We start from the raw sequence: 25,307 nt of genomic DNA on the forward strand, positions 1-25,307 counted from the left end.
ATTTTACTTTGTATTTATGTCGACTGGACATTACAATATATTGTCCAAAACAAGGAAAAATAACGATCTTAGAAGTGATGAACCAAAAAAATGCATACTTTCTTGAAGTAATTTATTTGTCGGATTTTGAGATGGTCCCTTCTTGTGGCACTAATTTCTAGTTATCTCCCATGAGTATCAACCCAGTGGAGCAGAAGTTTTTACCTGTGTTGAAAAGTTTAATGGGGAAATTGAAAGTAAGGAAACTATAAATTTATACAGTTTTATGATTGAACGAATTGAAAACTTCAAGTGGGTCTTATGAACTAACTGTCAAAGGTCAAAATTATGTTTCAAAATACTTTTTCACCTTTTATTATAAGTACAAATACAAAAATAAACAAAAAAGAAATATAAAGAGATATATATTCTTTCAATGATAAGAGGCACAATTTCTCAATGATAGGTTATCTTCACTGTTTCTGTATAATACCAGGTTAAACTATAGATAATAGATCATATTTTATAAGCAGAAAAAATAATTTTAGATTATACAGTGGCGAATCCAGAGGGGAGCGTAGAGGGCGTACGCCAACCCCCTCTTTTTGCTCAGGCTTTTTTTGGGGGGTAAAATGATAAAGCAGACTAGACTTTGTGAACTTTGCCATTTCCCGTCTACTCTCGAATTTAATTTTTATGCAACAATTCTTTATGAAGATATTTTTCACTGGAAATTACTGATCGTTGCTATTGTGGAGTTGACCAGTGTGTCGAAAAAACATTGCTCAGTCATTTTGAAATTCATATTTCATTAACACATTGCTTAGGCCCAGTGACAAAGTGAAATAAGATTGAGCAAGAACATATTGACTTCTATTTCACTATTCTACCAAACAGAAAGTTAATTATACTCTCTATATATATATATATAGACTATTTCACTCTTGTGAAAAAAGTTCCAAGGCAATATTGTTTACCTACGAAAATATGTTTAACCCAAAATGCCCCTGCCTATTTTAAAATAACATAGCTGAATAATGATCCCCAGTCAGTATAAGCTCTATATATATTTAAAGTCTAAGGTACGAACCATTTGATTTGTGGAGACAGTCTGAGATATTTGAGAGAGAAAAAAATGACTGATTTTTGCCTTACATAAAAATTTTGGCTGTAACTGGATTGGAAACATTATAATCTTGTCCATATAGCTATAAGAAACGAAAATTTCCAACAGAGTTATTTAGCATTAAACATGTTAAATGAACATGACGAATAAAAACGGGCATATTTTTTTTTGTGGCAGGGACCAGAATGTCTGTTTTGCCAAGGCCACACTTAAAAATATTTTGGTTTGCCCAAACCCTACCCAAAGGTTGAGACAATGGGTAGGTAGGTAGGCATTTTCTTTTTTTTTTCAAAAAAAGAAATTTAAGTATCAGATGTTTATTAGTCTTCATGCCTAATTGATTAAAAAAAAACTTCTTCAAATCAGGACAATAAAAGAATTTTAGTAGGCAGCTTTTTTCTGGGTAGGTAGCGTTTGGGCAAACAAACCTATTATTTATTATGGCCCAAACTGACATATTAACACTTTTTTCAAGACCAACTGCAACCACCCTGCTGGGTGTGGCCTTTATGTCTCCATTTGTTGATCATCATTCATAAATTCATTTTCATTTTAGACTCATTCGTAGCTTTTGGTTGATTTGGAAACCCTCACTTTCCTTAAATTTATTGTGTGAAACATATCAACCAAACTTTTGGATAAAAATTGCTAGTTTTTTTTAACTGGTGTCGGTCGTATTTTAAATGTCATTGAATAGCCCGGCGTATATCTTGTTTACAACAAGAAATCTGTGAGGTTATGATCACTTAACTTACAACAAAACGGCATGAAATTTCAATCTCTATTTTTTACTAACAAGTCCAACATCAAATTATCAGTACATAGCTTTGGATCATACTATCATTTTATGATAGACAATTAATAAAGAGATTACAGCATTAAAAATGTCCAAGCCTTACACTTTACAGCAACTACAAAATAAACATGCCCCACCCCAGGAACTGTTAAAAAAGTGCATATTATACTTATTTTATATTTTTATCCCCAAAAAGGTCACCAAAAAAAGTTACGCCACGCTCCACTCGCCAACCCTTAAAAAAAAATTGCCCCCCTTTATAAAATCCTGAATCCGCCCCTGTTATATCATATTATATAAACCTGTTTATAGTCCATTAATAACTCTGCTGTCTTGAAAGAGGGTAGTCTAAATAATTATGATGTCTGGCAAGCTATTCCCTTACCAGCGGACATAATTTTTTTTGACTGGATAGAAGGTGGTAAAGCGTTATTTTCGTGCACATATTGCAGCATATTCACACTTTTTATGCCCCACCTACGATAGTAGAGGGGCATTATGTTTTCTGGTCTGTGCCTCCGTTCATCCGTCTGTGCGTCCATGCGTCCTTTCGCTTCAGGTTAAAGTTTTTGGTCAAGGTAGCAATAAACAGACTAACAGTTAGGAAAAAGTACTAAAATTTGCCCTTATGAATTTTACCATTCCCTTTTCATTGCTTTCTTGCAATATCAAGCTTACTGTTTGTGTCATATATGGGCATATGTATGGAATCAGAATCTTCCATATATTTTATTTCTAGTATATAAAATAGTAAAATATAATTTCTTTTGGTGTATCCATGGCAACAATCTGCATTAATTTGTTATAAAATATTGCAAAAAGGGGGGGGGAAAGATGTCACATATTTCCCCAAAATTTGGCTAAAATTAGAATTTCAATCGCTTGAAGTAATACCTTTTCTGAAACTGTGTACATATACCATTCAGCAAATCCAATGAAAATCATATGTCTTTCGTCTCATTTTTTTGTAAAATTGCGTCAAAAACTTCGTGTAGAAAAAGAGTGTTTGTAAACAGTACAGTAATTTCTGGACCGATGGCCGGTCTAGCTATGAAAATACGGACTGTCAAACAGAAAACAGCCCATAAAACATGTAAAAAATAATCTTGATGCTCTTATAAACCATCTTTGAAGGCTAAATTAGCACTCATCTGTCTTAAAATGAATTTTATTACACAATAACTTTCCTATTTGAAAAATCCACAGGGGCCATAATGCGAAACTAAACTCCTAACTGTGTATTGCTACCTTAATAGTAAATATTTTTTTCAAATTCTCCCTTTTAAATTATTTTCTGAGTTCTGCTAGCTAAAACGAGTAAAATGGCCTTTTATTTTTGAAAATTGGTTGAGTAATGAATATTTTATGAAGGTTAGCAGTTGACACTGAAACACGACAAAAACTGATTTTAAGAAAGGTGCCAAGTCAAAGTGTAAAATCTTGTCTCTACCTCAATTTTTAGCCAAATTTTAAAAACTGTACCTCTTTTGTCAGTTTTTTTATGTTGAATATCATAATAAGATCTCTGATGATGCAACATTGTACAAAATTTAGCAATTTTAAGCATAAAAATGTTAATCTTTATGCTTATTCCATACCAAAGACTTGATTAAGAAACTTGGTGATAGGGAATCAATTTCTTACATCTGATTTAACTATACATTTAATATATGCCAAAATGTAACATGAAATCTTGATAAAAACAATAACTTGATATATTCGCAAGAAAAAAACCAACGCGTTCAATACTTAGGCTACTACATGCAGCCCAATCCATTAGAAGCAAGCGTTAAGCCGCTGGAGTACAAATATAAGCCTAGTGTCAAAATGTCTAATTTTGGTTGCTAAGGACTGTAAACAATAAAATTGACACATATTGTCATTGTTAAACACTTAATTTACTCAGAAGTTGATTTTGAATTTAAATATCAATAGATTTGTGGCATGAAAAGTCTTAAATTATACAATTCTGAGCTTGGTAAGTATGCCATAAGGTAGCAATAAACAGTTAGGAAAAAGTACTAAAATTTGCCCTTATGAATTTTACCATTCCCTTTTCATTGCTTTCTTGCAATATCAAGCTTACTGTTTGTGTCATATATGGGCATATGTATGGAATCAGAATCTTCCATATATTTTATTTCTAGTATATAAAATTGTAAAATATAATTTCTTTTGGTGTATCCATGGCAACAATCTGCATTAATTTGTTATAAAATATTGCAAAAAGGGGGGGGAAAGATGTCACATATTTCCCCAAAATTTGGCTAAAATTAGAATTTCAATCGCTTGAAGTAATACCTTTTCTGAAACTGTGTACATATACCATTCAGCAAATCCAATGAAAATCATATGTCTTTCGTCTCATTTTTTTGTAAAATTGCGTCAAAAACTTCGTGTAGAAAAAGAGTGTTTGTAAACAGTACAGTAATTTCTGGACCGATGGCCGGTCTAGCTATGAAAATACAGACTGTCAAACAGAAAACAGCCCATAAAACATGTAAAAAATAATCTTGATGCTCTTATAAACCATCTTTGAAGGCTAAATTAGCACTCATCTGTCTTAAAATGAATTTTATTACACAATAACTTTCCTATTTGAAAAATCCACAGGGGCCATAATGCGAAACTAAACTCCTAACTGTGTATTGCTACCCAAGGTAGTTTTTAAAGAAGTTGAAGTCCAATCAACTTGAAACTTAGTGCACATGTTCCCCATGATATGATCTTTCTAATTTTAATGCCAAATTATAGTTTTGACCCCAATTTTATGGTCTACTGAACATAGAAAATGATAGTGTGAAGTTCAGGTTAAAGTTTTTGGTCAAGGTAGTTTTTGATGAAGTTAAAGTCCAATCAACTTGAAACTTAGTACACATGTTTCCTATGATATGATCTTTCTAATCTTAATTCAAAATTAAAGTTTTGACCCCAATTTCACGATCTACTGAACATAGAAAATGATAGTGCGAGTGGGGCATCAGTGTACTATGGACACATTCTTGTTAGTTTGAAATACATCATGTACATTAATGTTGCCCGAATTTCATTATGATGGTTTAGCATGTTTAGGTTATATGAAGTTAAACAGAAATAACAAAAATACCAAACTCTGAAGCACCTTTTGAATTTCTATATGAACACGACACAAATTGTTTTTCCCCGATATCTTATAACATCACTGCTGTTTGAACTCGGTAGTTTCTAATAACCGGTGCGCTGAGGGACCATGAACTAACAGATAAAATGTGGGAAATCAGTTTGTTTATTTGTTATTTTTTTTCAAATTGAAGAATGTACATATATATATATTTAGTGTCACGATATCACAGTAGCATGGGTTCGAATCCCGGCGAGGGAAGAACCAAAAATTTGCAAAAGCAAATTTACAGATCTAACATTGTTGGGTTGATGTTTAGACGAGTTGTATATACATTATGTACACAGCCATGTATCACCATCATTGATGGCGATCCGATGGATACATCTGTTGTAGGGTTGTCACTGACTCAGACGTACTTATGCATATAATTATTTTCTGTGACTGTATCTTACATTAATTTGTAGGATCCTTTACTATAGATAATTTAGCTGATCTGTAACAAAAACATCTTCATGCCTAATATATCATGTACTGTAGTACGCCGCTAGATTAAAACTGACGTGGATTAATTCAAACATTATGAATCAAAGGAACATGAGAAAAAAAACTGTCATATTGCTGACTTTGAACAGACTTTTTCTAAAGAAATAACTGGTTTAACTTGGTTTTATAGCTAGCCAAACCACCCACTTGTGTGATAGTTGTATTGACAAAATTTGGTGTGCAACCCAGACAGACGTTATAGCCTGTAATTCAGTGGTTTTCGTTTGTTTATGTGTTACATAAAATTGAGAATGGACATGGGGAATGTGTCAAAGGGACAACAACCCGACCAACAGGTCTTCAATGTAGCGAGAAATTCCGGCACCTGGAGGCGTCCTTCAGCTGGCCCTTAAACATACTAGTTCAGTGAAAATGAACACCATACTAATTTCCAAATTGTACACAAGAAACTAAAATTAAAATAATACAAGACTAACAAAGGCCAGAGGCTCCTGACTTGGGACAGGCGCAAAAAGGCGGCGGGGTTAAACATGTTTGTGAGATCTCAACCCCCTATACCTCTAACCAATGTAGAACAGTAAAAGCATAACAATACGCACATTAAAATTCAGTTCAAGAGAAGTCCGAGTCTGATGTCAGAAGATGTAAGGGGTTTAGTATCATACCATCATAACATATATATGAGAAGAACATAACCTGTGTCATGCCAACAAATGTTTTTAGATTAAATGTGTTTAGTTCCGATGCAAAGACCTTATCATTGACTCAATATTAACGCCAAAATATGCAATCTTTAATGACTTGACAACAGTATCGTAATTATATCCCTTCTTAATAAGTCTATTCAAAGGTTTTGTAAGTTTCTGAGGTGAATACTGACACCTTTGTGCTTTATAAAGAATATTTCCATAAAAAATTGGATGTGAAAAAATTACCTGAACATATAAGAAGTCTGCATGTTGAGCTATATTAACGAATGATGTCTTTATACCGATGATAAAATTTAGTAATGTTTTGACTAGTTTGTGATATAGAAAACCCTGGTGTAATAATTTTTCAGTAATACATAAATTTCTCTCGTTAAAATCTAAAACATTGTTACATACACTAGCGAATCGTACAAGTTGAGATGTATAAACACCTTAAGATGGTGACAAGGGAACATCACTATCTAAAAACAGATAATTAACGATAGGAAATGAAAAATCATCCCTTTTATCATAAATTTTAGTATTCAGCTTTCCGTTAGTGATATAGATATCAAGATCGAGGAAAGGGCAGTGGTCATTGTTAGTATTAGCTTTATCTAAAGTAAGTTCAACAGGATAAATTTCATTTATATGCATACTGAAGTATCATTATTGAGAGCCAAAATATCATCCAAATATCTAAAAGTATTATTAAATTTGTTTATCAGATGTTGTTTCCATGGGGCTTTGCCTATTTTTGTCATAAATTGTAACTCATAACAATACAAAAAGAGGTCCGCAATAAGTGGTGCACAGTGAGTCCCCATTGGAATTCCGATAATCTGACGATATACAGAATCCCCAAAGCGAACAAAAATGTTATCTAGTAAAAATTCAAGGACATATATATAGTATCAAAGCATGTCCAATTAACATAGTTTTTTGGTTTATTGCTACTAAAAAATGACCTAAAAGAGTTATATATTCACATTCTGATTTTTTGAATGCCCATTTAATTAGGTGTGTGAATTTTTCTTAATGAGAATGTGAGGCAATGTCGTATACAGGAAAATGACAGGGTAGACAAATCAAAATATTTGTTTTCGTTCATTTATATATATATATAAGGCCGTAAGTTTTCTTGTTTGAATTGTTTTACATTGTCTTATTGGGGCCTTTTACAGCTGACTATGCGGTATGGGCTTTGCTTCGCTCATTGTTGAAGGCCGTACGGTGACCTATAGTTGTAAATGTCATTTTGATCTCTTGTGAACAGTTGTCTCTTTATTAATCATACCACATCTTCTTTTTTTTATTATATTATAGGTAAATGTGACTTAGAAATGAAGACGTGACTTTTGAGGTCATTGACATGTAAAAAATATTACATCATTTCCTACTGATTGATATTGTAAGTTTGGCCTTGTTTTCAGATCAAGGTCAACTTCAGGATGCACGTTCTGCATATGATTATATAATAAAAAAACAAGAAAACATTATATATAAACAGATTATTATAATTATTATTTTTCATTTTGTTTGATGGTGAATGGGACATATGTGAAGAATTGTTGTTAAGAGATATTTAAATGTAATGTATTTGAGCTATAATACTTATACATGGATCAGTTATCTAAAGGTTTGAATAGCATTTATATATATAGGTATTTGTATAAAAATGATAACAAAATTTTATATGATGACCAAATTAAAGAAAGAAACAAGATAGAAATTGTATTTTTTAATGTAATATACATGTTATGAAATGTTTGCTGTGAATTCAAAACTAAATATGAAATTATAGAGTTATTACAAATATATATAAATGTTAATTCGTTGATTACACTTTTGATAAGTACTTATACATGTTATATATACTAAATTTTAATATATATTGAATTGCATCCCCTTGGACATGCATGTTGGACATATTGGATTTATGAGTGCAACAATTTCATGATTTTTAGAAACAACCAAAATTTGAGAAGAAAATTTGAAATCTTCCCAAGAATGTTCATGATGTTACCTCTAATTATACTGACTGATAGGATGATATTTATAGATTATCGTTGATTATCTCTACGAGATTGATTTTCTCGCTTGAGCTGGTACAGCGAAAGTGAGAAAAGCAATCGAGTTGAGATGACCAATGATAATCTGTTTATAGCTATTTTACCTATGACATCAATTTCAATGTCAATTTCGTTAGCAAGCCACGTGGCCTCCTTAGTTTCTAGCGATAATTTTTCCATATCAAGCGAGAAGCATGATATGATAATTAACAAAAAAAAAGATCAAAGGAAAAATGAACAAAATAGCGATAAAGTCAAATATCTTGAAGAATGGGCTTTTATATATACATGTGTATGGGAGTAGTAATGAATTTTAAAGGATATGAAGGTCTTAATTAATGCATGGAAGCCCACCATGCATAAACTTTCTAAGGAAACACTACAACTAAAATATGTACAAGGGGTAGATGCATGGATAAATTTGCGCTTTATTATTTAAACATGTACTTTTAAAATATAAAGAGTACATACATGTATTAAACAACCTTGTATGTACAGTTGCTTTGATTGATGCAAGAATTGATTGGCATATTATTATTTTTTTAAATTCCAAAAAATCTAAAAGAAGTCACTCAACTGCATATATATGTTTTTTACATGTTTAAAAACCCAAACATACCACAATTTTAAAAATGAAAGGTGTGCATTAGACAATTTCTGTGTATTCAATTTTCATTGAAATTGACTGACATGATTGTGATATATAGTATTTTCTAGAAAGTTTTTTTTAGATATTCATAAAATTGCTGAACTAAAATAAATTATAGATACTTTAAGAGTTAAAAAGATGTATCACAATAACACTACAGGGAGATAACTCTGTAAAATCAACTAAAATGTTTTAATTACGTTGTGTTGTTAAGGGAATATTAAGCTTCTCAACGATCAAAATTAGTGTTTGTCAAACTACTATATATATATATATACATTATATAACCAGTCATGCAAGTGTAATTTTCTGATAAAATGGTTGGTTCAAATATTTGAAATTTTTATATTTTTGTCAAAGGGTCAAAGTAAATACTTTGTCAAAATTTTATGAAAATTAAACTAGCTGAATTAATTTTAGTGAAGGTGTTGGGTTTAACCACCTCATTGAGGGTTTGGATAGGTTTATAGAATATATAATAGTGGTAAAAGGGACAGAAAAAAGGAAAAACAATTAAAAAAAAGAGAAAAATTTTAAGCTTAGAAATAATAAAAGTGAAAGGGAATAAGTGGAAGCTAAAATATAAAGAATAGAGATTATGGGCAAACATATATAATTATCAGAGATAAATGGTTTGAATTTTTTTTTTTTAAAGACACCCATCCTCACCCCATACATGCCGTAGACAACATTTATACACTACATTTTGTTCTGCCATGAGGCTGGAAACAATTTTATATTTATTGTGGCCTAATTAGAAGTGTTTATACTTTTTATTTAAGAATAAGAAGACATGACCATAAAAAGGGTTGGTTTATTGGTCTCCACTAACCATCTGAGGGAGAAGCTAGCCTCTGTATGGAGAGGAAACAGACTTGGTAAAGATTTCAGAGTCCTTGATTCATCCTATGATTTTGATGATGACAAAATTGACGGATATAAAGATTTCTATCAACAGTATGTATATTTGATCTTATTATCAAAGTATAATATATATTTTATAAGAAAAATTGTATGAACATTTATATGACATGTAGAAGTCTGTTTTAAAATAAAAAAAATAAAAAAGGATGGGAGATAACTCATGATACCAAATTTTCTGACTTGTCTGAAAAAATCCAATTTATATTTCATAACTCTTACTGCCTATGTAAAGAAAGTTTTGACTAGCAAATTAATTTTAATTCATATGTGAGGAAAATCTGAATGATAAAATTCAGGAAATCATTATTTTTTATGACCCCCAACGAAGATGTCGGTGCCATATAGTTTTACCCTTGTCCGTCATTCCTAAATTTTGACATTCCACAACAAAGTATTATACAGAATTTTTTTCAAATGCCTTTGATTTTTGGTATGTGAGTTATCCAAGATGAGTTACAGATCAAGTTTAAGTTTTGTTCCCCTCCACTAATTTTTGCCGAAATTACAGGCTTTGGACTTTGAGAAATTGCTGAAAATCACAGTTATACAGACATTTTTCTTAACGCTTTCAGATATTGGGCTGATTTTTGGTATGTGAGATAACCATATTGAGTTACAGATCAAGTTTAAGTTTCGTTCCACTCTGCTTATTTTCGCTGAAATTAATGGGTTTGGACTTTGAGAAATTGTTGAAAATCACAGTTATACAGACTTTTTTTCTATTTCCCTCCAGATTTTGAGCTGATTTTTGATATGTGAGACTACCATCATGTTTGTGTCCACATGTGTTTATATTGAAATTGCAGATTTTCCAACTTTTTTGGACAGTGACATTTGTGTTGCTTTGACACATCTAGTTTTTATCATAAATTGCAAATTTTGATAATTGAGTTTTTTAAAGGTTGTTTGCAATAAATCAGCATATATTGTAAATATATGCTTCATATGCTTATAATCTATTTAGTGCATGTAAAAAAATGGTTCCAGAAAAGCTAACAAATTGAAGTTTTTAACGACCTTGACTGGCTATACAGCCCTTGCATGGTCGGTGAAGAAAAGCTAACAGTGCATTAGGCTGTATATATAGCCAGTAAAGGTCATTAAAAACTTTTTTGACATAATCTACTATATATCATCATGAACTGTTCAATTTTGTACAGGGGCAATTTAGACCATATATATTCCATAATGAACAGTTTTAATGTTTTGAGAGGGGCCATATAAACCATAGTCATTATGATCATGTTTATTTTTCTACATTAGCAATACATATTACATATCCTATTTCGTGATACACATTCTTTTTTTTATTTATTACAGGGGCCACATACCATCCTCTGTGTATTTTAATCCACAGAATTGTTCAAAGAGCACTCCACTAATTCCGTTTGACTTGCCGGACCCCCATTGCTTCACCGATTATGTACAGAGTCTTGGTGTTTCACCAGATACGCATGTTGTAGTATACGATAGAATGAATTCTGATGCTGCGCTCAGAGCTTGGTGGCTTCTTAGGGTAATATATTATAGTTGTTAATGTATTACAGAGCTTTCATGTTTTAATGTGATAGAGAGTAACAAAGGGAGATTTTTATGTTAAGGAGACTCGAGGGTATAATTTTTTTTTTCATTATACAGTTTATTTATTACACTGTACAATGCTGTAAGTAGTAACTTTATGATATGGTACAAAAATCAACCAAACAAATCAATTCTTTTTGGCCCCAAATGACTTTAAAATGTTTATATCATTGAAAAAGCTCAAAACTATCTCCCTTTTGTGCAAAATTGCCATTTATGACATGAAATGAACAATGACCTCAATTTTTATAACCCACCTACAATAATGGAGGGACATTGTGTTTTCTGGTGTGTGGGTCAGTTCGTACGTCAATTTGTCTGTTAGTTGGTCTGTCACGCTTCAGGTTAAAGTTCTTGGTCAAGGTAATTTTTGTTGAAGTTGAAGTCCAATCAACTTGAAACTTAGTAAACATGTTCCCTATGATATGATCTTTCTAACTTAAATGCCAAATTAATTATTTTTACTCCAATTTCACAGTGAACACATCATTACGAAAGTTGTCAAAAATTCAGACATAAGTAGTAAAAATATGAACCAGAAACATGAGACATATGACTTTTCTATAGCTACAACACATCCTTACTGGTTGCTTTCAAATGGACTTCTTTCATATATTATACAAAGGAGTAGGTCCAGTAAGGACGGATTTTGGCCTCAAATTTCAGTTTCATCTAAAGAAAGATTTTGACCACTTTTTAAACACTTAAGTGTCTATTTCATATGATTCAATTAATTTATGTGAAAGATTTTAACTTATTAAGACATTAAAAACGATCGGATTCAAGCTCAAATATGTAAAATCTAGCAAATATGTGAAAAAATGTCACTTTTCAGATCTTTTTGTTAAAAACGAAAATGGCCTCATCCGTGTTCATCCTCAATCTTTATATATGTTATGTATTATCATCAAATACAACTTCCATTTCAATATTTTGGATGAACAGGAATGCGGCCACTTTCATTTTACACGGAAACCGTCTAAAATTTAACTACAATACTGGAATTGTGAAGAATTCAGTAATTTAGCAGGACTTAATGGTGCTAGTACCCAATATATGTGCATTGTATTTTCAAAAACAGCCCATATTTATGTAGCAGAAGCATTCTTCTGCCCAATAAATAACTAAAATTTAACATTTACACAATTTTGTAAAACTGCTATATTTTGGGGCCAAAAAAGGGTCTTGGGGGACCTACTCCTTTTGGCTTGATGACTGAAACAGTTGAAAGCATGTGGAATAATATAACAGTGTATGTTCTGATGAAAGGTTTAAGTTCAGATACAATGTCTTAGTTGATAACAGATATGTTATATTTCTAAGATCTGTAAACATAAACTTTAAAATTTTATTAGAAATGAAAGCAAGTGACAAATCACATATTCTGTAGAATATTTTGTAAACCAATCATTCAATTTTAAGATGAATATTTTTGTTTGTCTACAATCTCATACCTGGAACTTTTTCTTCAATAACAATTTTGTGTGTATGTTATAGTTGTATGGCCACAGAAACACATCAGTATTAGATGGTGGACTCAGAAAATGGGTGAGAGATGGTTATCCAGTTACTACAGAGGAACCAGATATAGAGGTATATAGAGCTCAAAATATATTTTACAGCATGACTGTTAAACCTATGTCTGAAGGGTAAAATTTCAATAAAATTGATGTTGAAATGCTTCAGATGTCAAGTTTCAAAAAAGCAGAAAAAAACAACTTTGAAGGTGTTCTTGGCTTGTGTGATTTAAGCCATACAGCACTGCCAAGTTTTCATGAAGCAAATGCATGAGATCTAGCCAAAATAGTAAAGATTAACGAGAAAAAACAAAACATCAAAGGAAAATCAGTAAACAGGAAAATGTATGAGTCTCATGCTAAAATAGCACAAGACTAGGCAACTTTGAGCCATATGTCTTTTGACTGAGATATAGAGGCCATTTTTGTCAATTTCCATCATTAAAACAAAGAAAGCAGAAATTTTTAAAGCTCATTTGACCCTGAATTTCACAAGAACAAAAAACCTTTTGATTTGAAAATTGAGTAGTTGCTTGACCACAAGGGATAGATTATTGTTCATAGTATGGTTCTTTTTTTTTCTATACTTTAATAACAATAAAAGCACTGTAGATTCATTTAATTTTTGTGGGTACCTATTATCACGGAGTCAGAAAAACTTCCTTTTCTTAAATATATAATAATTATATAGTGGATTCATTAATTTTCGTTGATACACATTTTTGCAAATTGTGGACACTTTACTTTTTAGTGGATATTTGATTTCATGGTTTTGCAAATCTATAAAAAAAAATTGAACCTATGATGTTTCATAAATATTTGATTTAGTTGTATAGCCTATACCCACGAAAATGATGTTACAGTTTTGCAAAAGTCTGTATACATTTCTATAGAACTTTAGATAATTTTGGTAAATGTCAGTTTCATCTTCCTTTGTTATTTATCAGAGAGGAGATTTCAAATCGAGACTAGATCAATCATTGATGAAGAATTACCACCATATGAAGGATAGTGTCAATTCACAGAAAGAGGAAATCATAGATGCTCGTGGTCCTGGTGCATTTAATAAAGTAATACAGACAAGTATAGGTAACATTATAGATGAAATTTGTATGCCCAATGTATGGCCATTATGATTTCTGGTCTGTCCTGCTTCAGGTTAAAGATTTTGGTCGAGGTAGGTTTTGATAAAGTTAAAATCCAATCAACCTGAAACTTAGTACACATGTTCCCTATGATATGATTTTTCTAATGTTAATGCCAAATTAGAGTTTTTACCCCATTTTCACATTTTATTGAACATACAAAATGATAGTGCCAATAGGGCATCCAGGTACTAGGGGCACATTTTTGTTAGAGGATGTTTAAGGGGGCCCTGGATCTACACTCCACCTGAATTTCACATCAACAGTTATTTTATGACAAATGTTTTTAATATGTAAGCAGGCAAAGTGATCTTATGACAATGGTTGAGGTAAGTAAGGTATTTATTTCATTTGTTTTTGTGTATTTGGTATTAAATGAAGAAAACAAAATCTTATTAATGAGATTTATGGCATCAGCACTTTTGTTTGAAATAAGAAGACTGCCCAAAACCATTTAAAAATCTACCAAAATATATGAACTTCATTGAAGTCTTAAAATTTACCTTTCTATGATGTGATAACTACTTTTCATCAGGACATGTTTCTTGGCACATTTGTTCTTATATTTTTTATTTCTTCAACTTTTTTAAATACAAGAAATTGTAAATTTAGTCCATGATCTAAGCCCAAGAATTTGCATCAAAATGATGTTGAATAAAAAGTGAACTTATCTCCTGCACCACTTAGAAAACACCATATTTTAAAATTAAACTGTCATATCAATTATATTATGTTAGTTCACAGATACCACATGGTTTCTCTCTCAATTTATAGGTGAAAATTGTTGCAAAAAGAAATAAAAATGAAATACACAATACCAATCAAGAAAAGTATCTTTTTTTTCATTATATATACAAATGTATGTGATTTAGATTTTTTTTACAAAATTTGTTTTCTTTCAAAAATTGCAAGATAAGAATAATTTAAAAACCATCTGCAAAAATAATTAGTTTTCAAATAAACCTTGAAAGTCATGATTAACAAACTCAAAGAATATGTTACCCCCCCCCCCCCCCCCCTGCCAATTTTTTTTTAATTTTAAAAAAGGGGGAGGCTTTTCAACCCCAATGTGTCTGTGCATTTTCCTAAAACTTTCAAAATGTTACAATTTTGTGTTTAAAAGAATCTGTTTGTTAAGTGATATAAACGGTCGCCTTGTCAGTATGAAATGACAAATTTACAGCCCTACTTAACCATTTTATAATTGAGAGAAGATATGAAATTTTCACTTTCTTGTGCATGGATTTAGGACTGAATTAGAATAAAAATTAAGTAACAAATATCTTTTAAAATCAGACCACTTATCATGCTTGTAAAAACATTTGCTTTGAAGTATTTTATTTATTTATTTTTTTTCTATTTCAGGTGATATAAAGAACTTTATTCCCGGTGCTAAGAATATACCATATAGATCATTGTTTAATGATGATGGAACTTTTAAAGCTGTAGATGAAATTAAGGAATGTAAGAATATAGTCATACGAATAGCTCCAAGTTAAACATTTCTTTTGGATGATGTTAGTACAAATGATATTTGCACTATGTATTTTGCTTATAGTAGTATAATTACCTATGAGACAACTTCAGTCCTTGAATCAGCTACAATAAAAAAAAAACATGAAATGAGATAAAATGAAATAAAAATTGAGCGAGATTCTCTTTAGTTCTTTGCTAAATTACATTCAATATCCATTGATATACATGTAATAAACAGAGAAACCTATTGAAAATTAATTCAGAAGATAACAAAGATAATAATCAATTTAGGTGGTATCGAACACTACAGGGAGATAACTCTGTAAAATCAGCAGAACGTTTAAAAGGCGTTTTGTTGTTAAGTAAATGTGTAAGTTTTTGCTAAACTGCTTTATAACCTGTGTAATTTTTCTGATTAAATGGTTGGTTCAAAATTTTTATATTTATGTCAAAGGGTCAAAATAAATACTTGGTCAATATTTTACGAAAATTAAACGAGCCAAATTAATTTTAGTGAAGGTGTTAGGTACCATCATAAATACAGATGCTGTTAATTACTATTCTAATATGACGTGCTTCTTTCGCTTTGTAAACAACACTGTGATAAAATTCTCGATATATCTATACTTAGCGCAGACTCCGTGGTGTACATAATAATGGCTGTTACAATATACTTCCCACGTAAATCCACATGTATTGAAACCTATTTGCAAACCCGATTTAATTGTTTTAAAAATTGCAATTCAGAAAAGACAAAATCATTTTTATTCTTATTCGGATGCATAATAAAAAGAAGTAATGCATAAGAGCTCGGAGAAACCAACAAAATAAAATTTAAATAAAATTCCGCGAAAGTCTATTAATGTTTTTGGCGCATTTAAGTCATTTCAAAACATGACGTCATACAAATGAAAACTCTAGAGTTGAACGTTTTCTGTTATGTTAACTATTGACATGTCGTTTACAATTGTATTAAAATTGATTATCAAGGTAGGTTATGTTTGATTTTCTATTCTATTGCATTATTCGCATATGTACTGATTTCAGCAAGTCAACATGGCGGCTCATTGGTTACGAAATGTCAACTTTGGATTTGACGGTAGCTCACGGGAAAAAACATATAAATCAACATGGTTTTGAGAATGAAACATTTTTTTTCAGCGGTTGTTCACGAAATAATCCGTGCAAGCTACGGATCTATTAAAATGATGAGCTTTATCTAACAGGGAGTAAAAAAGAACAGCCATACACACAGATTTACCCACCCTCGCTTCAGTTTTTTTAATGATCGTATTTGTCCTATTAGAATCGAAATAACTCATGGAAGCCATAGATTATTGGAAATTTACACATGGCCTGGGCCGTGATATTCGTTGATTTTATCCCTCGCTAACCCTCAGGATAAAATTCGAATATCACGGCCCAGGCCATGTGTAAATTTCCAATAATCTATGGCTTCCATGAATTATTTCTTAATTTACCAACTGCCATTCATTCATGACACTACATCCCTACACACATACTTTACAAAAACCTGTAGCAAAGGAACAACCCTTCATTGCTGTTCTTTATCACAAACCTTTCAACAACAAACTAGATAGTGTGTCTAACTGAATATTCAAGATAGTCACAGTACCAGATTAAGCCAAATCATTTCATTTTGTTTGATGTTTATAGTGATTCAATTCTGTATTTGGTGTGAAAATTTTAACATGATTAACAGTAAAGCCTATAAAAAGTTTGTTCTGATTTGATGAATACAAAAACTATAGAAATGTTTGTAAATGTATTGTGTTAATATTTGTATTTGTACTTTATTTTCAGTATTTAACCAACAAAATGTTGATTTGAGTCGTCCATTGGTAGCCATGTGTTACAGAGGAATAACTGGCTGTGCTTTGTCTGCAGCAGCTGAACTTCTGGGCAAACATGATACACCTTTATATTACGTAGGTTTTAAATCTGTAGGCAAAAATGTTACACCTCTATATTATAAAGGTTTCACTCCATGGTTTAAAATAAAAATTGCAAGTTTTGTTTTGAAAATTGTTATACTGATGAGGGAGATTTAAAATCTCACAGTGCAGTAATATTCGGATTGATAAGCTCTTTTCTAATTCAGTAACTATTCATATACCATGAATTCATCTATTTTTGTGGGTATAATTTCATGGATTACTGAAAACATGCATATTCGTGAATAATTCATTTCATGATTTTGACAAATCTCTGTTAAGTAACAGTACCCAAATTGCACCTATTTTGACAGTTTTTTACCTATGTTTTTTTCATGATCAAGACGACTCTTTTTGTGAATATTGCATGTCAGTGTTTTTATACATTTTTCTTTTCCAATGAAAGCTTCATCTATTAATATAAATTGTGAATGTTTAGTGTATACTTGAATTAACTCACCTATTTTGTAAGACGTGTAAAATGTCAAATAATCCAAATACAAATTGTTAAACTTTTAAGAATTTCTCAGCTGTTTATGTTGAATAGGTGCAATTTGGTTATAGTAAACCTATTGAAAATATATTATTCTTGAATATTTGAATTTGTGGTTCACCTATACTTGAATTAGTAGTCAACGAATAATAATGAATCCACAGTATGTCAAAACTGTCAGATAACTTATGAGTTATTTCCCTTAAATGTTCATTTTTTTCATTTTTGTTATGTTTTGCCTATTATGTTGAAATCTAAGAAAATATTTTGCATGACAAATTCTACAAATTAGTCTGCAAAGTCAAAATCTTCAGTTCACTTTTTATTAGAGTTATATAGTATTTACCTTTTTTTGTGTTTTGCCTTAAATGTTCAAATCGTGATAGACAAACAGACACTTTAAATCACATTTATATAAACAATAAGGCAATTTTTACTAAATTGTCAAGTTTTGTCAATATTGTTAGTAGACCATATGTACTTCTTCTGTATGCTTTTATATTAGGATTTTTTTACCTCTTTATGTTTTGAGCAAAAACTAAAAATGATAGAAAGACACTATATCAAAACAATACTAAACAGAGATTTTCATAATAAATTCAATTCTCATCTACAATGTTAGATAATGTCCTTTGTTGAATATGCACATAGACCAAGATGAGTGACACAGGTTCTTAAGAGTATAGCTCATGATCTTTACTTTGCATTTCAACACTAACCAGAAATGTAATATTCACAATTAGAAAGAACTAGTCAGTTAATGTGTAATTTAATATATATTATACCTGGAAAAATTTATGCACAAGTGTTTGTACCCTCTAAAACTGATCTGTTAATATCAGACATAAGGCTGAAAATATTTTGTTTTTAAACCATTGTGATATTTTTCAGGGTTCCTGGAAAGAATGGAGTGGGAGAATGACTGAGTAACATAGACATAGCTGTACATTGATAAAGATTGTGAAGATTGTTGACCCATAGCTTTGTTACCATTTAAACCACATGATTTTAACGAATTTTATACCTTGTAAAATTTGTTATTCACTTTTAGTACATAACTACATGTATATGACTTTCATATTAATCCAGAAATAAATTTTATTTTGTGTGATTTTGTTATAATTTGTACATCATATTTTGTATTTGGTGATATATTTGATTATTAAACTTTAAAAGCAAGGTCGTAATTTTGTCTTAATTTTTATCTGGCTGAACTGATGTCTGTTAAAAATTTACAATTTCAGTGGTCTTGTGGTAGCATGTTTGCCTTGAATGCAGGGGGTTGTGGTATCAAACCCAGGTGGGGTGAATACAAACACTATAAAATTGGTATTTGACGCCTCTCCACTTATCACTCAGCATAAAAGAGTAAGAACAAAGAGCGGTCAGCTTAGGGAGTTGGCCATTTTCCAAAATCAAGCACTCTGGCATTATGTGTTACGTCAAAATTCTGTGTGGCACTCAACAGTAATGTTTTGAAGTAGGTTGGATAGATATTAAAGATGCATATTGTTTGCCAAGCAAGTAAAAATCTTACATGCATGGCACTTGGATTGTCTGTCCAGTGTCCAGTCCATTTTTTTAGTTGATCAATGAACCATGAAAATGAGGTCTAGGTCGGATGAAACCTGCAAACATCCATGCACCAACTCCAATCAATCATACACCAAATATATAGTTTACCAAATGCTTATCAAGTATAGTATCTGAGAAACATGCATAATAACTGTTTCAGAAATATGGTCGAGGTCGGGTGAACTCTGTCTGACTCATCCATACCTTAAAATTACTCGATATTCGTTAAATTCATATAAAGTGTTTCTTTTCTTTAAGCTATAACAATTCTGAATAAGTATTTGACACACAGCCACCTTTGTTATCTTCACGTCAAAGGAAGAGGATGTCTGAATTGATATAGAAAATCTTGTGTCTCACTAAAGAGGAGAATTACAACTGCTTTATACACTTTTAAAAACTATTGCATCAACTGCCTGGTGTCTTCATTTGTTGTCACAGATATATTGCTTTATGGAGGTTTTGTTATGACTAGAATAGACATTGTGCACATGCTAACACTTGATATTTTTGCTTTTCTCCGCGTTTGTAATCTTGGCAGATTAATATCTTGCTTACATAGCAAGTTGTTGCCTTGTCAGACTACTTTGGAATATCAATGAAGGCAATACATTATTACATGCTGTTGTTGCAATTAGTTTTTCTGTCATATATCTTGTGCTTGTCATTTGTGTAAATGATAGATCTTTGATAGACTGTCATTATACATTCACGACATTTCAATCATGTTTTGGACCTATTTGAAAATTATCAGAACACTAAATTATTTTCTGTTGGTGAGTTCCGTATATTGACCTTCAGGTGTTTTTTTTTTTGGTTATTTTGTATTGTTGAATTGCTGTCTCATTGATGTGTGCCCCATGTCTACATTTACTTTAAGTATAAAAATAAACAAGACAATCAATATATGGACAAGTGATATCTTTTCATTAGTAATAAATTTCATAAATATCCGTTTTTCTTGACGTAAGTGTTAGTTCAAAGATCAAAGTTTTCTCAGAAAGTTGAATACAGTTATCAATACCTCATTGAAAGGGACAAGAATGCAACACATTAAACACGTCACAATATAATGATTACTGTATGCAACACATTAAACATGTCACGATGTAATGATAACTGTATGCAACACATTAAACACGTCACGATATAATGACTACTGTATGCAACACATTAAACACTACATGATGACATTGTAATGACTACTGTATGCAACACATTAAACACGTCATGATGTGATGACTACTGTATGCAACACATTAAACACGTCACGATATAATGATAACTGTATGCAACACATTAAACACGTCACGATATAATGATTACTGTATGCAACACTTTAAACACGTCACGATTTAATGATAACTGTATGCAACACATTAAACACGTCACGATATAATGATTACTGTATGCAACACATTAAACACGTCACGATGTAAATTATGATTACTATATGCAATACATTAAATGCGTCATGATGTAATGATTACTGTATGCAACACATTGAACACTACATGATGACATTGTAATGATTACTGTATGTAACACATTAAACACGTCATGATGTAATGACTACTGTATGCTACACATTAAACACGTCATGATGTAATGTTCACTGTATGCAACACATTAAACACGTCACGATGTAATGATTACTGTATGCAACACATTAAACACGTCACGATGTAATGATTACTGTATGCACGTTATGATATAACGATTATTGTATGCAACACATTAAACACGTCATGATGTTTCTGTTTTTCCATAAATGTCTACACAACGCTTTGATTAATGTCTTGAACATAGACGGACAGAAATAGTTCTAACAGTGCGATGAAGATTAACTAGATGTTCATTTCAGATGTACAATGTTTTGCACTGATCATCGAGACCGAAATATTGACTGAATCTAAAGATATTACTTGAAACCGTGCCCACTGAACCCGGAAAAAGACCAGAAACTAGTCCATATCTAACAGCTATGCATGAGCAAGATGATTTTGAGGTTTTTGTTAGAAGCGATGCTGCACATCATATTTGCATTGGATTATCCAGTATACGTAGAATATTTAATAGTTACAAAAAAGTGAATATAATTTCAGTCGGTTGATTTTATGAATTAGAATGAAATTATTTTCTTCTGAATTGTCTGCCCATATAGGTGGCGTTTAGGTTAAGTGGTTTGTGTGATTTGGCGGTTAAATCATTCGGCACGACAGGGTCTACTCGATAGGTCACGTTAATTTTTACATCCATGCTATTTGATATTAGTTTGTATCATGCATTAAGAGATCGATTGTTTACAAATGTTTGTTTGTATTGAAATACTAATACATATATATATAGCGGGAAGGCTAGAGTGCAGGCGATTTGGTGTCACGATATCTCAGTAGCATAGGTTCGTATCCCGGCGAGGGAAGAACAAGAATTTGCGGAAGCAAATTTACAGATCTAATTTGGTTGATGTTTAGACGAGTTGTATATATATCTATATAAATGATGACTTTTCGTACTGATTCGAAATTTGTATACAATAAATATCATTTAATGGTTGTTATTAAACCAGCCCTCGGCTCTGTCGTGTGGTATTGCACTTTACTATTTGTTGTTATTTATTAGTATGATTATTATCAGTGGTTGTGGTATATGGGTGTTAACGGAAGAAGAATAACAGTAAATGATAATTTAGTACTGTTTTCGCTTGTACTGCAATCTTTGGTAGAGATCTGATAAAGGTGCGTTTGATTATAGGAATATTGTTGTAAGCCTTTGTCATATGCAAAGAAAGAACTGATGTGTAGGCATTAACCCGTTAACATGAAATATCTTCTAATGGAACCTTAAAAGATTACTGTAAATATTAAAACAGTCAATATTTCGTGTGTTCTTTGTTTTGTTTTGTTCTTTTGAATTTTTCTTTAACGTTTACTACAATCAAAACGAAGAACCATCTTGATTAAAAACATTATTTAATGAAGCACTATAAAATATACAAGTATAACATAATAAATTGTGAGCACTTTCGTTAATGTTTAGTACATATTATGGTCAAATAAAACACGTAGGCAGCACTAAAACTCTGCTATCCAAGAACATTACTCTACACTTCAGTTTCTTGTCCAATTGGAGATTGGCGCTGCTTCGTAACATTCCTGGTTTTCAATGTCATGCTGGTTTGCCGGCTCAGAACAACTTGTCTTAATTTCTGTGCAGCACTATGATCATCGTAACGGAATGTTTCTTTTATAACAATGTCGGTACTAACAGACGACAAACAGGTATCTACAAATTCCAAGCATGCCTTCTTCAAATCTGCAATGTCAAATTCAACAGCACAACAAAGAAGACCAACAACAGTTGATGCATCCATGGTAACGGATCCACAATGCAAAAACAATAAAAATGAACGGAACACTTCGATGTCGTAACTTCCAACTATTATGGTGGTCTTGGTGCTACTACTGGTTTGCTTCTCATCTTTGGATTTCTTCAATTTTTTCTTGCTATTCATGTCTTCTCTCGACTGCTTTATGAACATATCGAGGAAATTTTTGCTCCTTATCCCAAGAATCGACTTTAATCCATACACTGGTATTCTCTGTTCTCCAACAAGGAACATGACGTCACATAAGTCTGGCATAGACAGAATATAGCGAATATTATCAACCACAGCCTGTATCTTTGTTACTTTCATCGAATCATTGGTTGACTGTATGTCATCTATATCATCTAAATCGTCGCTGTCGTCGTCTGAGGAATCATCGTCTGCTTCATCGGATGAGAAATCTGAATCGTCTGATGAATCGGAGGCAACCATTTTATCTGTAACTGTTTTCTTATCGTCTTTGTTTTCGTCTGAGATATATACAGGAGAATCGTAGCCAGATGAAACATCATCGTCACTATTGTCAAGATTCAGTAACAAAACCTTTTCTCCCCGCTTAGACTTGGGAGTACTAGTAAATAAAGCCATCTTGATTTGAGAATATTAAAACGTGTATATTGAACTGTTGAAATCGAATATTTGATGAAAATTCTAAAACTTGATCTGATTTTATAGATCAAAGTCACATGACATTTTGAACTGCAATATGTCAGGGTCGTGACACATAGAGCAGATTTTCAGTTGTCGAAAATTGTGTTCTAAACTCTGTTCAAAATGTCGGCTTGGGGTAATCAGTCAAACCGCATTCAATTCTAGTGATATAATTAATTGTATAATTACGATTAATCGCCCTTTATGAGTTGACGAGTAATCAGTGTTTAGTAACTTAATAAGCCTTGTCAAACTTAAGAATGTGGAATAAACTTTTAAAAAATAATGATATTTAGCAAAGAAAACCAAACATCATGAATTGTGAGAGATGTATATAATAGTTTAGCAAAAAAAACCAGTTGTTAAAATACATAATTCTTAAAATGAGAGAAAAATATATCTCTAGTTTTCTTTTATTAGTAACTTTGAGTACTGCATGACAATCTTCGTTTTCTTCTATTAAAGCCTTCATTTAGAGCTTAAAATATCTATCAAAAATTAAACAGAATGCATATAAAATTTGTATAAAGCTTTCACGTTGATGCTGGGTTTTTTTTGGGTCCATTTATTAACGGTTACAATTAAAGTATTATTGTTTAATCATTGCGACTTATATATTTTGCGGTGCTCATTATTGATTTTGCATATTTATTGATTGAAGTAAGCTTACGTTTTTATTTTTTTTCCTACATTGTAATTCTGTACAGGTTTATTCTGAGCATTGCATGATATCATGTCTTCCTTTGTCGTTCATATGATGATGTTACTGAAATATTTTGTAAAGTAGGTCTATCATCACGTGATCTTAAAATAATTAAGTGTGTAACATGGCATCATTCCGTATTATCTTGACAAAATACTCCTAAAAACATTGTTTTTATTGTCTACGTGCGCTTTTTTTGGCGCTGTGGATCAATATAAACTTACAGAAAATCATGGTCTCTTTTTGCCAAAAATCTTACCAATAAATTGATCATAAATTATACAAAAATTTTTATGACTTATAAAATTTTTACGAGACTCAGTGTTCTTTTCTTTGTCTCAAAATGTCCTGTGAAATAAGTCGCTGTATTGACATCTATGACATCTATTTGTGTTTTATTGTCACGGTTTAAAACTAGAAGATGGAATCTTTTTTTTTGTGCCATTCTTTTGTTTTGTTTTCTTTGATGGACCTCATTCTAGTCCAATGAGTCAAAATGATAAAAAGTCAGGTGTTTGATTCATTTGCCGTTTTTTGTCTTTAAAAATCTTAAAACTAACAATAGATATAAAGAAACTTAAATACAATGTATACTAAAATGATCAGAAAGACATGGTCTACAGTTAAGACAAATGGCGGGAAAATTGCCTGAAGACTTTTTATAGGATGCCCTTAAATTACGACTTTTGTCACTTGTTTGCTGTTTGCATTATAAGACAAAACCTATACTAACAAGTCAAAGTTTGCTGATATAACAAGTAGACTATTACTCTTTAAAGGACTTTGTTAACCCTCTGTTATATTCAGAGCAAAAGCTAAATGTCACTTTTCTTCCGGTTATACAAGTACAGAGATTTTTGTTATTAATTCCATTCTCGTCTACAATGTTGGAGAGTGTTCTATGTTGAATATGATATAGACCACGTTGAGCGACACTGGATCTTGGAACCCTTGCGATTTAGACCTTGAAAACCTGTTTCG

At 31.5% G+C, this 25,307-nt stretch overlaps 2 protein-coding genes across 4 annotated transcripts; one reads left to right on the forward strand and one right to left on the reverse strand.

Moving 5' to 3' along the window:
• Positions 1-100: 100 nt before the first annotated feature.
• Positions 101-19,120, forward strand: LOC134710074 (thiosulfate sulfurtransferase-like). Of its 3 annotated transcripts, none has more exons than XM_063570249.1 (8): positions 101-236; positions 9,701-9,875; positions 11,163-11,358; positions 12,921-13,016; positions 13,888-14,029; positions 15,451-15,549; positions 17,386-17,510; positions 18,901-19,120. In XM_063570249.1, the coding sequence occupies exons 2-8, from the start codon at positions 9,712-9,714 to the stop codon at positions 18,937-18,939; spliced, it is 861 nt and encodes a 286-aa protein (XP_063426319.1). In that variant the 5' UTR covers positions 101-236; positions 9,701-9,711; the 3' UTR covers positions 18,940-19,120. The 3 variants fall into 3 exon arrangements, with proteins under 3 accessions (XP_063426319.1, XP_063426320.1, XP_063426321.1); XM_063570250.1 differs by lacking the exon at positions 101-236 and adding an exon at positions 7,670-7,788; XM_063570251.1 differs by lacking the exon at positions 101-236 and adding an exon at positions 7,817-7,836.
• A 3,567-nt stretch (positions 19,121-22,687) lies between these two features.
• Positions 22,688-23,560, reverse strand: LOC134709930 (serine-enriched protein-like). Its single transcript, XM_063570052.1, has one exon. It carries the CDS (start codon positions 23,558-23,560, stop codon positions 22,688-22,690), a length of 873 nt encoding a protein of 290 aa, XP_063426122.1.
• Positions 23,561-25,307: the final 1,747 nt, after the last annotated feature.

The sequence above is a fragment of the Mytilus trossulus genome, chromosome 3 (assembly GCF_036588685.1).
Source record: "Mytilus trossulus isolate FHL-02 chromosome 3, PNRI_Mtr1.1.1.hap1, whole genome shotgun sequence".
Taxonomy (NCBI): Eukaryota; Metazoa; Mollusca; class Bivalvia; order Mytilida; family Mytilidae; genus Mytilus; species Mytilus trossulus.

Bases quoted from the DNA above. Each gene is read 5' to 3' on its own strand.
- LOC134709930 (XM_063570052.1), bottom strand. From the start codon at position 23,560: ATGGCTTTATTTACTAGTACTCCCAAGTCTAAGCGGGGAGAAAAGGTT.
- LOC134710074 (XM_063570249.1), top strand. From the start codon at position 9,712: ATGACCATAAAAAGGGTTGGTTTATTGGTCTCCACTAACCATCTGAGG. The intron at 14,030-15,450 runs GTAACATTATAG...TTTCTATTTCAG, and splicing joins AGTAATACAGACAAGTATAG to GTGATATAAAGAACTTTATT. The intron at 17,511-18,900 runs GTAGGTTTTAAA...GATATTTTTCAG, and splicing joins ATGATACACCTTTATATTAC to GGTTCCTGGAAAGAATGGAG.